Genomic DNA, 16,510 nt, shown 5'->3' with positions numbered 1-16,510 from the left:
GTTTCCTTTCTTCTTGAGTCTCAGTTTCTGCCTTGACAATAACATAAATTCTAATACTAATAGTAGTGAATTTAACACCCCTTCCATTAATACAATGCTTACTAGGTGCCAGACCCTTCGCATGCATCACTTCATTTAGATTACAGCAACCTAAAAAAGGGAGGCTATTATCAGTCAACTTTGATTGATAAGGAAACTAAAGCTTGGAGAAAAGTGATTTTCCGAGGGTATCATAGATACTGTATAACATCCTGAGTCAAGGCCAAAGACGACCTAGAGAAGAAGCTTTAGTCGGAAACCAAGTATCTCCATCAGCAGCATTACCCTCCACCTCCCCCCCCGCCAAACTCTCTAATAGGCACAGCTAGGGGAGAAATGTGGAGAAGGAAATGGCAACCCACTCCGGTACTCTTGCCTGGAAAATCCTATGGAAAGAAGAGCCTGGTAGGCTGCAGTCCATGGGTTCGCTAAGGGTCGGACACGACTGAGCGACTTCACTTTCACTTTTCCCTTTCATGCATTGGAGAAGGAAATGGCAACCCACTCCAGTGTTCTTGCCTGGAGAATCCCGGGGACAGGGGTGCCTGGTGGGGTGCCTGGTGGGCTGCCGTCTGTGGGGTCGCACAGAGTCGGACACGACTGAAGTGACATAGCAGGGGAGAAATGTGTGTGCATTCTAAACACATCTTCTATTGATGGGTAAGCTCCTTACCCTTCCTTTCCAGCACACTGCCCATCCTTAATCCCCTCCTATATGGAAATTCTAGAGCTGTTGAGCTGTGCTGTGCTTAGTCATTCAGTCATGTCCAACTCTTCACAATCCTATGGACTGTAGCCTGCCAGGCTCCTCTGTTCATGGGATTCTCCAGGCAAGAATTCTGGAGTAGATTGCCATGCCTTCCTCTAGGGGATCTTCCCAACCCAGGGATCAAACCCAGGTCTCCTGCTTTGCAGGTGGGTTCCTTATCGTCTGAGCCACCAGGGAAGCCCAAGAATACTGGAGTGAGTAACCCATCCCTTCTCCAGGAGAATTTCCCCACCTAGCAATAGAACCAGGGTCTCCTGCATTGCAGGCAAATTCTTTACCAGTTGAGCTATCAGGGAGGCCTCCCCTAGAGCTGCTAACAGAACATAAGGCCTGGGGTTATTTCAGAGACCTTTCCTGGTTCCAACAGTCTATTACTTCCTCTCATGGTGGGGCTGGTGGGGAGGGGATGAGGAATGGACAGGTCTCTGGAGGTGACCTCAGTGGAGTCCTCTTTTCTCCTGTGGCCTGTCCAATTACTCAGGTCCTTAAGGACTCTGGAGAGACTTCCTTCTGTGCTGAAGGGCCACACAGGTCTGCCAGCCTCTACCTGAAGACCCCAAGACTGGGACAGCTTATACTGTTAGATGCTCTTTGCAACCGCATGGACTCTATCCTGCCAGGCTCCTCTGACCATGGGATTTTCCAGGCAAGAATACTGGAATGGGTTGCCATTCTCTTCTCCAAGGGATCTTCTCGACCCAGGGATCAAACCTGGGTCTCCTGCATTGCAGGAGAATCTGCATGCAAGCAGATTCTTTACCGGAGAGCCACCAGGGAAGCCCTAGGGACAGTTTATATCATGGCTGCAATACATTGTTATTAAGATTCTTTTTTATATTGAGAAAATCCAGCTGCTCCACGTATAATACCTGAAAGATGCCATTTCTTGCATGCATTTCTATGAACACTACACAGGCATTATTTTACTTATTGCCACAATCCATTCAGGGTAGGAATGAATCTTCCCATTCTGAGATGAGTTTGCAGGCTCAGAGAAGTCACACGAGTAGCTAAAGGCTACGTCCATCTGGTAGGGTAGGAAGATTCTGAGATTTCTACAGTGAATACCGTGGAAGGAGCAGCCGTCCCAGGGCCCAGAGTCAGAGTCTCATCATGCCTTCAGCCTACTCTGAGCAGTTGATTGATAAACATGTCATTCACCAACTCCATCTACCTCTCAGCCACTCAGGGCTTGATGAACTGGTCTCAGGTCCTGGGAATATCTTCCCCTAACCCCTACCAGCGAAAGGTCCAGCTAGGCCCTTGAACTTCTTCGGGATAGTGAAAAAGTGAAAGTTGCTCAGTTGTGTCCGACTCTTTGCAACCCCATGGACTATACAGTCCATGGAATTCTCTAGGCCAGAAACTGGAGTGGGTAGCCTTTCCCTTCTCCAGGGGATCTTGCCAGCCCAGGGATCAAACCCAGGTCTCCTGCATTGCAGGTGGATTGTTTACCAGCTGAGCCACAAAGGAAGCCCAGGGTTCAAGGAGGCCTCCCTCACTTTCTTTCTTTCTTTTTAAAATAGTTTTAATTTATTTTATTTTTGGCTGTTCTGGGTCTTGGTTGCTGCATGGGCTTTTCTCTAGTTGTGAGGGGGGCCTACGCTCTAGTTGTGGTGCTCGGGTTCTAGGGCATGCAGGCTTCAGTTGTTGCAGTACATAGGCTCAGTAATTGTGATTTGCAGGCTCAGTAGTTGTGCTTCCCAGGCTGTAGGTCACAGGCTCATTAGTTGTAGCACATGGGCTCCGTTGTTCCATGGCATGTGTGATCCTCTGGGACCAGGGATTGAAGCTGTGTCGCCTGCATCAGCAGGTGGATTCTTTACCACTGAGCCACCGGAGAAGCTCCTCTCTCACTTTCTTGGTGTTGGCTGCTCACTGGCCCTCTCCCTCGCTATGAGCTCTTGTCATTCAGCAGGTTGGCCTGAGCTTCCCTAAGTAGTGGCAAGAGTTTGAGAGCAGAAATTATAAGGCCCCTTGTGGCCCAGGCTCTAAAACTCACATGGTATCACTTCTGCCACATTTTACTGGTCAGAACAAGTTTTGAAGTCAGTCCAGATTCTAGGGATGGGGAAAGACTCTACCTCTTGATAGGAAAACTGTGAAATTGTTTTGCTGTGTTTTTCGATTCTTCATAATAATATATTAAAGAAATTCACCTACAGATACCAAGATAATGCATGTCCTTACAGCATGACAGTTCTTTCTTTTCCTGTTTTAGTCATCACTTGTTTTTTTCTGTTTGTTTTGTTTGTTTATTCTGTGGTGCGTGGACTGTGGGACCCTAGTTCCCCAACCAGGGACTGAACCTGGGCCTTCGACATTGAGAGCTCAGAGTCCCAGCCACTGGACCACCAGGGAATAATTCCCTGTTTTAATCATCACTTGGTTTATTATCTTAAAATAATTTTGTGAGATCTAAAAAGATTCATATGCAGACTTACAGATATTGAACACAAACTTACAGTTACCAAAGGGGAAATGTGGGGAGAGAGAAATCAGGAGCTTGGGATTAACATATACATACTTCTATATATAAGATAGAAAACCAACAAGGATCTACTATATAGCACAGGGAAGTCTGCTCAATATTCTGTGATAACCTGTATGAGAAAAGAACCTGAAAAAGAATAAATATATGTATATGTATAACTGAATCATTTTGCTGTGTACCTGAAACAAACACAACATTGTAAATCAATTCAGTTCAGTCACTCAGTCTGACTCTATGTGATCCCATGGACTGCAGCATGCAAGGCTTCCCTGTCCATCACCAACTCCCGGAGCTTGCTCAAACTCATGTCCATTGAGTTGGTGATACAATTGAACCATCTCTTCCTCTGTCGTACCATTCTCCTCCTGCCTTCAATCTTTCCCAGCATCAGGGTCTTTTCCAATGAGTCAGTTCTTTGCATCAGGTGGCCAAAGTATTGGAACTTCAGCTTCAGCATCAGTCCTTCCAATGAATATTGAGGGTTGATTTCCTTTAAGATTGACTGGTTGGATCTCCTTGCAGTCCAAGGGACTCTCAAGAGTTTCCTCCAACACCATAGTTCAAAAGCATCAATTCTTTGGCACTCATCTTAATCAACTATAGTCCAATAAAATTTAAAAATAAATATAAAGCTCCTATGGAGACAATTCTAATACAGGGGAGCTAATCTGGAGCAGATTTTTGGCAATAGGTATGCTTTTTTCCCCTTCATTTCATTTTTAGTTTCAGATCAGTTCAGTCACTCAGTCATGTCTGACTCTTTGCGACCGCATGGACTGTAGCACTCCAGGCTTCCCTGTCCATCACCAACTCCCAGAGCCTACTCACACTCATGTCCATCGAGTCGGCAGTCCAAGGGACTCTCAAGAGTCTTTTCCAACACCACAGTTCAAAAGCATCAATTCTTCAGCGCTCAGCTTTCTTTATAGTCCAACTCTCACATCGATACATGACTACTGGAAAAACCAAATAGCTTTGACTAGACAGACCTTTGTTGGTAAAGTAATATCTGCTTTTTAATTTGCTGTCTAGGTTGGTCATAGCTTTTCTTCCAAGGAGCAAGCGTCTTTTAATTTCAGGGCTGCAGTCACCATCTGCAGTGATTTTGGAGTCCAAGAAATAGTCTGTCACTGTTTCCATTGTTTCCCCATCTATTTGCCATGAAGTGATGGGACCGGATGCCATGATCTCAGTTTTCTGAATGTTGAGTTTTAAACCAACTTTTTCACTCTCATCAGGAGGCTTTTCAGTTCTTCTTTGCTTTCTGCCATAAGGGTGGTGTCATCTGTGTATCTGAGGTTATTGATATTTCTCCCGGCAATCTTGATTCCAGCTTGTGCTTCATCCAGCCTGGCATTTCGCATGATGTACTCTGCATATAAGTTGAATAAGCAGGGTGACAATATACAGCCTTGATGTACTCCTTTTCTGGTTTGGAAACAGTCTGTTGTTCCTTGTCCAGTTCTAACTGTTGCTACTTGACCTGTATACAGAATTCTCAGGAGGCAGAATTTAGGGACTCCTGAACTCTGTTGTCTCCATTATATAGATGAAAGTGAAGTGAAGTCGCTCAGTCGTGTCCGACTCTTTGTGACCCCATGGACTGTAGCCCACCAGGTTCCTCCGTCCATGGGATTTTCCAGGCAAGAATACTGGAGTGGGTTGCCATTTCCTTCTCCAAGAGATCTTCCCAACCCAGGGATTGAACCCAGGTCTCCCATATTGTAGGCAGACGCTTAACCATCTGAGCTACTAGGGAAGTAATATAGATGAAAACAAAGGCTCAATAAGGGGAGTGATTTTTGTCACTGGTCTGTGGTGAGTTAACCCTGGACCTCAACCTTGCTTTTGGGTTTTGGGATTTCCAAGTCTGTGCTCTTTTTTCAGGAGACCACACCATCTCTCTGGTTCTGACAGTGAAGTGCTACAGGCAGGATGTTTGTTTCTAAGGTGATACATATTTCAGCTGATTCCTTGAAACTTGCCATAAACCACTTCCAATTCTCAAGAGTCACTTTTCATACCTTGATCATGCCACCTGATTTCATTTTTGCCTGATGAGTGTTTGCTTAGGGACATCAGAATGCTTCCCTTCTTCCATGGATTAGCTGTCCCTATGTCCTGCCTTCTCCTGAAGCCAGCCTGGTGGAAGCTCCATTGGTGGACCTTCTGATAATGCTTTTTATTTCTTTTCAGACTCTGATGCGACTAAAGACTGGTAAAGTGGAGACAAAGAGTCTCCAAGTCGCCACTTGGAGACAAATAGATAGTCTCCAAGTCACTTTTCTTTTTTTGAAACCAGGTTCCACATGCAGTTCAGAGGGCAATGGTGGTTTTGTATTTTTCTAGTAATTGCAGCTCAATTTTCCTTGGGAAATCTAACTTCACGTTGTCAGTCCATATTTTGACTGGAAGACAGTCCACTCCTGGCACCAGTTTCTGTATTAGTCAGGACTCTTTCAGCTGTAACTGATAAACATGACACTCAAACTGGTTTAAGCAAAAGCAAAACATGCACCACCAGAAATCAGATCCACCCTGGATAATGAAACCTCTTAATGGAACAGCGCAAGAGTTGCTCTCTGGATTCAGGTTCTGTTTATCTCAGTATTACGAATGGGGCAACAAAGGTTCATGGAGACAATGATTTGGCCAAAGAGTCAGTAAAAGCGAAAGTTAAGCCAGGTTGGCCTGATGTTGGAGCCCAGAACAGTCTAAACTGTCTCTCTTGCCGGTGCGTCGCTTTGAAGGAAAGAACATTCACCTCCAAGGGGCCGGAGCTATTAATCCCAAAAGGAAGGGCCAGACACCTAAAAGGGTGGGGCTGTGCTTGAGGTGGGGGGGTGGGGCCAGAATCTGGGCGTGTTCGGAGCCAGAGGGGCGGGGCGAGAGCGGAGGGCGGCTAGGTAACTTTGGCGCCTGCGCAGAAGCCTTGGACTCCTAAGCGGTTCCCACTGAGTCTTGGCGGCGGTGCCCACTCGCGCGCTCTTCGTGGGTCGCTTCGCTCTAGTCAGACGCCAGGGTCGGCCATGAACCGGTGCGCTGACGCGGCGGCCGTGGCGTCCACTGTGCCGGGAGCTGGCGTCGGGAACGCGGGGCTGCGGCCGCCCATGGTGCCCCGCCAGGCGTCCTTCTTCCCGCCACCTGTGCCCAATCCCTTCGTGCAGCAGACGCGGCTGGGCGTGGCGAGGCGCATCCAGGTGCGAGGCGGGGGTCTGACAGGAGAAGTAGATTCAAGTGAGGGGCATGAGTTAGAGAGAGGAGGGCAGATCCGGGTGAGGGACGTCTGACAGGGGAGGCAAACCCAGGTGACGGATGTGAGTCTGAGGAAAATTCAGGGCAGTGACTAGAGACTGACAGGCAAAGCAGATTCAGGTGAGGGACAGGAGTTTGACAGCGGAGGCAGGTCCAAGTGAGGGGAGTGGGTCTGAGGGAGGAGGCAGTCCAGGCGAGGGACGTCTGACAGGGGAGAGAGTCCAGGCGAGGGACGCCTGACAGGGGAGACAGTCCAGGCGAGGGACGCCTGACAGAGGAGACCGATGCAGGGCTGGGGTGTGGATCTGAGGGAGGAGGCAGTTTGATGGGGGGTCATGGGTCCTTCAGGGGAGGCTGTTTTTAAAGGGCAGTGTGGGTGTAAAGGGGAAGTAACTGAGGGGAGTGAGTCTGGGAAGCCAGGCTGGAGGAAGAAAGGGATGTAGATCTGAGAGGGGAGGACTTCTGAAGGGGCCAGGATTCTGCAGGGGGCAGAGATGCTGCGCTGAGAATTTAGAACCCTTGGAGGATGCTTGGAGGTCTGGGTGTGTGTGTAAGAAGAAAAGATGCAAAGAGCATGTGGGTCTTGGGAGAAGGTGCTAAACAGAAGGAGGCTGAGCAGGCCTGTGGCAGAGGAAACATTCCGTGGTGAGAAGAGGGAAGGGCTCTGGGAGAAGAACTTCAACCTGAGTGGGTAGAAGTGTAGTGGGAGCTCATCGTACTGCAGGAGAGTGGGTTTGGGGAGGTTTTTGTTGTTGTTTTGTCTGGGGGAAGGAAAGGAGTCCTTTGGGGATGAGGGAGAGGGCAGAGAACCCAGGTCTGGAATTAGAACCAGAAGAAAGGTGGGATGTTTGGGCTGAGCCGTTGCATCAAGGGTGGGAAATCACAACCTAAGAAAAGGCATAATATGGGTCCGCTTAAGGTATTCAAGAGTTTTTGGTCCTGAATCAGTGTTCACCCAAACACTTCTCATAGATTCAAAGACGAGAGACTTTCTCTCGTTGTTAAAAAAGGACTCTATACAAAAAGGAAGTTCCTGTCCTTTCCTTTTTCTTGTAAGGCACTGCTTTTACCATTAGCAGTTACACTCTTTGGACTTCCTCTTTGGTGAAGTTAGTGATCAGAGAACAAGATAGACTATGCAAGCTACATTTGTCTTATGTGTTCTGCGTGGGAAAAAAAAATAGTTTTAATGTTTCCTGTCCATCTTACATATTTATTTACTTTGGATTTGAAATAGTGTAATTTTTGCACAGCATGCTTATCTGCACTGAGACCATTGTCCTCTTTGGCAGAGACAGGTTAAGTGCTGGGCTAAGCAGTGTGGGGTGGTGGTTACAGTAATGGTTGATGGGTGTCTGAAGGTATGAGAAAGGAAGAGGAAGATAATGAATGTAGCAATACCTCTTTGTAAAGAAACTAAATGTTTAAAAACTTGATCTTCGTGTCTTAAAATGGATTGATATTCCCACGATATCTTAAAATTTCTGAAAGTGAAAGTCACTCAGAAACACTTAATAAATTCATTGACTCTCATTCAGAATTCCTTTTGGCCTGAGTTCATCAAATCAGTTATACTTAAATGAAAGTATGTCCATCTCTTTGGCTTCATCTATTGGAGAGAGGCTTAAAGTGGCATGTTTGTAAGTATGTACATTGTACCTGGATTACTAAGTTTTTGAGTTTTTGTTTTTTTCTTTTTTTTAAATAGAATGCCTGCAACCATTTAGAGAGCACTTCCAAGTAACTCTATAAGAACTGTGATATAATGGAACGATCACTAGTCTTAGAAAACCTGCTCAGGCACTGTCATTTATAAGTTGTATAACTGGCCAAGTCACTTGACCTCTCTGAACTTCACTTTCCTTATCTATTAAATTGGAATAATAATACATCAAAGGAGGGTTAAAATTAAGTGAGATAATATGTGAAAGAACTGGTATTGTTTGCTGATCTTGATAGTTATCAATGTTATTTGTTATCTACAAATTGTATGCTGTACTTAAAACTTACCACTTGGATTGGATAGAAATGAATATAGTCTCAATATTTTTTAATAAGTTAAAATGCATGTAGACAGAGATTCCAAAGTAGTTTCAATGGCTTGAACAGTCTGGGTAAAGGAAAATTTAAATAGACACGATTGAAAAACAATGTTGTCTGTATTATCCCGTTTAAAAGATTGATATACTTGCATTTCAGGATGACTCAATATGATGAATTCAGGCTAAATTTAATCTTAAATGATGATCAATATCTTGTTTAAGGACTGTTGTCACTTTTGCATCTCATAGGGCTTAGCTTTACTGCGCCTCCTCTCTCTTTGACTGTTTAAGGGTCTGTTACATTAGTGGCATGGAAAAAATTAGCCTAGCTTTTCTTTCCTCAATAAAATATGAAATTAAAACGAGTGTTGATTGTAACTCTGGGTCATCTACCATACCAAAAATATTTGTTGGATGCCTACCATATGCCAGGCACAATGTTACTCTCTGGAGATAGAGATATAATGAACAAGAGAAATAAGGACTCTGCCTATCTTAAGCCTGTATTTCACTGAAAAAGTTAAACAAGCAAGTATAGAAATATATATAATTCCGTGTCTTAGTAAGTGCTATGAAGAAAGAGAGGAAAATAATCACAATCAAAAGAAGGCCTTCCTACAGAAATGACTTACTACCAAAAGAAAATATGATGGATAATCCTCTTAATCTGACAGTTATTCAAAATTGGTTTTGTCATCTTAATAATGTTTAAAGATTAAAATTTTAAATCAACTTTTTCTGTATACCAGCAGCAACTGAAAAATGAAATTAAATAATCTCATAATAGCAATAAGTGAAAGTCGTTCAGTCATGTCCAACTCTTTGAGACCCCATGGACTATACAGTCCGTGGAATTCTCCAGGCCAGAATACTGGAGTGGGTAGCTGTTCCCTTCTCCAGAGGATCTTCCCAACCCAGGGATCAAACCCAGGACTCCCACATTGCTGGCAGATTCTTTACCAGCTGAGCCATCAGGGAAGCCCAAGAATACTGAAGTGTGTAGCCTATCTCTTCTCCAGCAGATCTTCCCAGCCCAGGAATTGAACCAGGGTCTCCTGTATTGCAGGCAGATTCAAGACCACTACAGTGAAAACAACAAAACACTATTGTAAGAAATTAATGAAGATTTACATAAAATAAAGAGGTATACCATGTTTGTAAGTTGGAAGAATCAACATTATTAAGATGGTAATTCCTCCCAAATTGATCTATAGGTTCATTGAAAGCTCAACAAAAATTCCAACAGGCTTTTTGTGTAGAAACTTACAGATTAATTCTGAAGTTTATGTGGAAATACTAAGGACCTAGATTACCCCAAAAAAAGTTTGAAAAAGAAAAAGTTGGAGGACATACACTACCAGATTTCAAGACTTACTACAAGACTACAGCAATTAAGAGTAGGGAATTGACAAACGTACAGATGAATAGATCAACAGAACAGAATAGAGAGCCTACATGTATGTTCAATTGATTTTTTGACAAAGTGGACAAAAAATTTATTGGGGAATGTGGAGTCTTTTCAAAATTGGTTCTGGGGGTGGCACTTCACTGGCTGTCCACTGGTTAAGACTGTGCACTTCCCTGCAAGGGACACAGCTTTGATACCTGGTCCAGAAACTAAGATCCCACAGGCCTCGCAGCCAAACAAAGGAGGGGCGGGGGAGCTGGTATTTACTAGATAAATCTGTGGATAAAAATGAAACTTGATCCCTACTGTACACTACATAGAAAGTAATTTAAGATGGATCATAGACTTGAATATAAAGGCAAAATCCATATATCATCTAGAAGAAGAAGAAGATATAAAATATCTTCATGATCTTGAGATAGGTAAAGATTTCTTAGAAAGGATGCAGAAGAGAACTAAATTGATAAATTAGTCTTCTTCAGAATTAAAACACTTTTCATTGAAAGATACCAATAAGAAAATGAAAAAGCAAACCATGGAATAGGATAAAATATTTTCAATACATTTATTAAAAAAAGGGGCTTGTAAACAGAATATATGAAGACCTCCTAAATTTTGATCGGAAAAGGACTAACAACCCAATGAAAATGGACTAAAGACTTGAACAGATAGGTTAAAGGGATGACCAATAAACACATGAAAATATTTGCTCAGCATCATTGTTCATTAAGGAAACCACAATGAGATATCATTTTACACCCACCAGGATGGCTACAGAGACTGACAACACTGAAAATTGATGAGGATGTGAAGCAACAGGAACTTTCATGCTTCACTGGTGGAGGTATAAAATGACACAACCACTTTGGAAAACAATTTGGCATGTTCTTTAAGCACATACTGGCCTGACAATTTCACCACCACCCTCCCCCTCCATGAATTGGAGAAGGAAATGGCGCCCCACTGCAGTCCTCTTGCCTGGAAAATCCCATAGACGGAGGAGCCTGGTAGGCTACAGTCCCTGGGGTTGAGGAAGGGTCAGACGTGACTGAGTGACTTCACTTTCACACATCGGAGGAGGAAATGGCAACCCACTCCAGTGTTCTTGCCTGGAGAATCCAGGGCTAGGGGAGCCTGGTGGGCTGCCATCTATGGGGTTGAACAGAGTTGGACACAACTGAAGCAATTTAGCAGCAGCAGCAGCAGCCCCCATGAATGAACATGTATGAGACTCAAAAATTGATGTTTACTCATAATAGCTAAGAACTTATAATAGGCTAAATGTCCCTGAACAGATTAATGGGTAAATTAATTGCAGTATATTCATACAATGGAATATTACTCTGCAATGAAAACGACTATATTACTGATACATATGACAACATGGTTGAATCTCAAAAATATGAAGTGAAAGAAGCTAGACATAAAAGAGTACATACCATGTGGTTTCATTTATATGAAAATATGCAACAGGCAAAAACCATAATGAAAGACTGTCAGTGGTTGCCATACACTAAGGATATATTGACTGCAAAGAAACACAAGGGAACTTTTTTGAGTGATGGAAATGATATGTATCTTGATTATGGTGATGTCTGCATAGGGCTATACATTTGAAAAGCTCATATTTAAAATAGGTGCATTGTATTTTATGTAAATTATGCCTTCATAAAATTGATTTTTTAAAGTGATTTCAAACACCAAATGTCAGCAAGGATATACAGTGACTGGAATTCTCATACACTACCTGTGACATTTTAAAATGATACAACTGGACTTCCAGTGGTTAAGAATCCACCTTGCAATGCTGGTGACAGGGCATTCAATTCCTGGTCTGGGAAGATTCCATGTGCTGCGGGGCGACTAAGCCCATGTGCCACAACGACTAATCCTGCACTACCACTAACCCAACATACCTTCTCTTTGTTTCCCCAGCAATCCCTAATCACATTCACTGGTTTTCTCCCCTATTTCTTTTGCTACATAGTAGACTTTGTGAGGTCAGATAAATGTCTTTTTTTCTTTGTGCTTGGATTGTTGCCTGGTGCAGGGTAATGCTCAATTCATCTTTGAGTGAAAGCTTGAATAGCGTAAGATTTTCCTTTTACATGTATCTGTTTGATAACTACAGCATTAAAATAATGTCATCTATTTTTTTTTTAAATCAACTTTGACTTTCAGATTTTCTTCCTTGGAATTATCCTGCTTCCAATTCGTGCCCTATTGGTTGCATTAATTTTATTACTGGCATGGCCGCTGGCTGCAATTTCAACAGCATGCTCTCCTGAAAAGCTGACCCACCCAATAGCTGGTTGGAAGAGGTAAGAAGTAACTACGTCTAAATATTAGGCGAATCAAGATTAGAAGAATTTATCGAAGTTTAGGCAGTGGTCAACAGTCGTGGCTCTGAATACAGGATATTTTGGAATGCAGTCGTTGGAGGCTGTGCTGTGTTGTGCTTAGTCGCTCAGTCGTGTCCGACCCTTCACAGCCCCATGGACTGTAGCCCTCCAGGCTCCTCTGTCCGTGGGGATTCTCCAGGCAAGAATATTGGAGGGGGTTGCCATGCCCTCCTCCAGGGGATCTTTCCAACCCAGGGATTGGACCTTGTTAGAGCCTACCTCACTATAAATCAAAAACAGGAGGTCTGGAAGTTCTGTGACGGGGTGAGCTCTTTATCTTTAAATAAATAAAGATCTCAGCCCTTAAACTACAGAGCAAGGAGAGAGCAATCCTTTCCCTGTGCCCTCCTGAAAAGTACTTGGGCTTTCTGTGTCTCGCTTCTCCTCACCATGAAATAAAAGCTAGAGAAACTTCCTTGGGAGTTAGTTAATAGCTCCTCACAGTATTATTATGTGAATGTTGAGAGAATTCAATAGAAAGCTCATTTTTTAAAGCTCCTGTTAGTTGTCTTACGGGAGCACATTTTTTTCATGAAAAGCTATATGCTTATTCACATACTGAGATGTCCATCATGTGTTTGCACTTCTAGGACTGTGTTTTTGTTTTTCTACTCAGTTGAGTTTATCAAAGACAGAGACTGGATCTTACTTGTCTTATGTGTCCAACAGGATTCCTGGCACAATTTGATTTAACTAATTTTTAATGACAGATTCTTTTTAAATAGTAAACAAATCAGTAACCAGAATTAAGTGCATCTTTGTTCCAGGGAAGTGAGATAATAAATTTACTTCTTAAGATTCTTCATGATTTTTAAGGGCTATAATAATAATGTAAGTAATAAGGCTTACTTTTAAAATTTTATTTTTAAAATAACTCTGAGGACTGTTTCAGCATGCTAGTTCTAAAAGTGTTTTTGGAGGTAGTAGCATCTTTGTTATACAAATATAGATATCTAAGGTGACTCATATGAAGGACAAGACTGATTTGAATTTCTCAGTGGGGGTACATGTTGAAAATTCATTCTTATTACTTCATAGTCACAGAATAATGGAGCCACTTAGCCATGTGGCCTTGGTAAAATTACTTCTCTGGGCCTCAGTTTTCTCATCTGTAAAGTGGGAATAATGATAAATGCTCTCTATTTCATAAAATTGGGCTAGGGATTAAAGAAAGTAATATGCATAAAGTACTTAGAACAGTGCCTGACAGAAAGAGCTCCACTGAAGTGTTAGTGGTTTTTTCTAGCTGATATTTTAAAATGAAGAGCTGACATGTTTTGGTTTTTGCTTTGTGCTTTAGAGTAAAACCCTGCTGTTAGCTGCAGTTGGCAAAGCTAATTATGTCCATTTTTATATTTATTTCCAAAGGAAAATTACTCAGCCAGCCTTGAAGTTTCTAGGCCATGCCATGTTCTTCTCAATGGGGTTTGTAGTTACTGTGAAAGGAAAGATTGCTACTCCGTTGGAAGCACCAATTTTTGTCGTTGCTCCTCACTCAACATTCTTTGATGGAATTGCCTGTGTTGCAGCTGGATTACCTTCTATAGTATCTCGAAATGAGAATGTGCAGGTGCCTCTGATTGGCAGTAAGTACTCTGTAAGACAGCAGAGATAAAATATTTTCATGTTCATGCTTTAAATTTAGAAAATCCTGTATAGTTTACTGATTCGTTTTTTAAAGACTTAAAAATAATAAACCACTTCAAACATATTTCATTGCTTTTAATGAGGTACTGTATCAAAAGAATGAATTTATGAAAAAAGATTAAAGACCTCCCTACCTATACCTCATCATTCTTTTTATTTTTTTAAATTTTTAAACCTTTCAGATATAACTCTTTTAAATATTTATTTATTTATTTCATTTACTTTTTGGCCGTGCTGTGCAGCAAGTGGGATCTTAGTTCCCCTACCAGGGATCAGACTGGCAGCCCCTGCAGGGAATGCACACAGTCTTAACCACCAGATCACCAGGGAAGTCCCCTATCATTCTTTTTAAACCTTACCTCTGCCGCTGCACCATCACCTCTTCCTGCTCCTAAATATAAGCCAAAAAGAACAGTTTTTCAATACAAAATATGGTAAATTTTTTTGAGAGAGAATTTAATTGAAGAATTTGTAAAAAGCACCAGTTACATAGTATTTCAGTCAATTTCTCTTCAGGGTATTAGGCTGATAAAATTCTTTTCTCCTAACTCTGTTTTCTTCATTATTGCCCCCAAATCTCCATGAGGGACAAATGTGTAACTCTTTGAAAATTATGATGTAGAACAATAAATGCTTTCTGCCATAAAAATAATGAAACAAGTGAAATGTTTTTTCCCACCAGATGCTTTGCTCTCTCCCTGGGGGATTAGTCTCTAAGTAACTGCTTCCAGTTGTCCCAAGGCTATTGCCAAGCATCAGGTGGTGAGAGGGTAGGCTTGAAAATTGCCTAATGCTGTCTTGGTACTCTAGAGAAAATGATAGTAGTTCTTACAGCTTTGTCATTCAGCTAAGAAAGACACACACACTCTCTTTCTTTTTTTTTTTAAAGATAACCACCTTGTTTTGTGTAACATGACATCTTCCCCCAAAGTTGTTTAGCAATAGATTTTTGGTGAAGTGAGGTTTATTGTGCCAGGAAGCTACCTACTTAAAAAGACGATTGCACTGAAAATTTTTGTTAAGATAAATAGCAATTGCTCCCTACCCACATGTACTATGGCTGCAATATTATTGCAGGAATATTCCCAAAATAAAACAAGACAATCTTATGGCATATTGCAAATGTTTAATGTAAATTGAGAAAGAAGTCTTTTAGGGAGAAAATTGCATTTGTTTTTTTCCCATATTCCTGTTGCTAACTTCTGTCAAATCAATGAAATATTTTTAGGTATAAATAGCCACCTGTCCTTTCGAAGCCAGAATCTATTAATAAGTTCTAACAAATTTGAGTTAGAGGGTTTTTTAAGTTATTCTCCTTGATTTGCTATCTTTTTAATTTTCCATGCAATTTGTTTTATGATGTGGTATCATTTCTATAGTAGCTGTAGCCCAAAAAATGACTTATGACTTTTCATCTGTTTTAAAGGAATATTGCGGGCCTTGCAGCCAGTGTTGGTGTCCCGTGTAGATCCAGATTCTCGAAAAAACACAATAAATGAAATAATAAGGCGGGCCACATCAGGAGGGGAATGGCCCCAGGTAAAACACAGTAGATATTTATTTAAATATATTGAGAGTTTATTTTTTGTACACTTGTATATATTCGTTTGGATCCACAGATAACAATATCAGGGGACACCTTATGCTAGTTGTCTTTAGCATAATAAAAGCAGAATAAATGAGTAAGGATTAAGAAGTCCTCTTCTGCATGAGATACTCCTAGAATTAAATGTATCATTCTTTTTTATTCTACAGACTCTTTGAACTGGTTTTTACTTTATGTCATAAAAAGTAATTCTCTACCTCTGAATTTATTTATCATTTTAAAGATGAGATACTAAAGCTCAGTTATACTCAAAAATATGGTGGGTGGGTATATTTTGAAAGTGATTAATATCTTAAGATTATCTGAAGTATATTTAGATAGTGCTTTTCAGTTCAGGGGGCATATCAGAATCACCTGTAGAACTTTTCTACATTTTACCATCCCATCTCCTCCTTCCCCTGGAATGCTTTTTTTTTTTTTTTTAAGTTTGTTTATTTTTGGCTGTGTCTGGTCTTAGTTACCCTGCAGCATGTGGGATCATAGTTCCCTGCCCAGGGATTGAACCCACCTCCCCTGCATTGGAAGACAGATTATTAACTACCGGGCCACCAAGGAAGTCCCTGGAATGCTTTTTGAAGGTGTGGAAGGAGCAACATTTATTGCATAAATAGAGCCTCATGGGTGATTCTGATAAGTACCCCTCTGCCTTTGTCCAGGTGAAAACAAGTGATCTCTAGCAGAACTTATGGTCCTGAGGTGATCTGGGTACTCGTGGTAGTGTTTAGATATTAAAGTACCAAGAGGCATATGATCAACCAGGAGGTTTTAGAAACCAAGGCATGTGAGGAATGATTTAAAGAGTGACTGGGAAGAAATGACATTTGGAATAAGGGTTTGATTTTGCTCTT

At 41.8% G+C, this 16,510-nt stretch overlaps 1 protein-coding gene across 1 annotated transcript in view; it reads left to right on the top strand.

The window, feature by feature from the left end:
- The first annotated feature begins 6,225 nt into the window (after positions 1-6,225).
- The window catches only part of LPCAT2 (lysophosphatidylcholine acyltransferase 2), a 67,238-nt gene continuing 56,953 nt past the window's right edge, over positions 6,226-16,510 (top strand). The window contains exons 1-4 of the mRNA XM_081514212.1: positions 6,226-6,502; positions 12,189-12,328; positions 13,778-13,995; positions 15,483-15,595. Coding sequence (XP_081370338.1) covers positions 6,332-6,502; positions 12,189-12,328; positions 13,778-13,995; positions 15,483-15,595 — 642 coding nt within the window. The 5' untranslated portion in view covers positions 6,226-6,331. The remainder of the gene's footprint in view (positions 6,503-12,188; positions 12,329-13,777; positions 13,996-15,482; positions 15,596-16,510) is intronic.

Source organism: Giraffa tippelskirchi, chromosome 7 (assembly GCF_054371585.1).
Source record: "Giraffa tippelskirchi isolate mGirTip1 chromosome 7, T2T-mGirTip1v1.2.pri, whole genome shotgun sequence".
NCBI lineage: Eukaryota > Metazoa > Chordata > Mammalia > Artiodactyla > Giraffidae > Giraffa > Giraffa tippelskirchi.
This window is presented reverse-complemented; position numbering and strand designations above follow the sequence as displayed.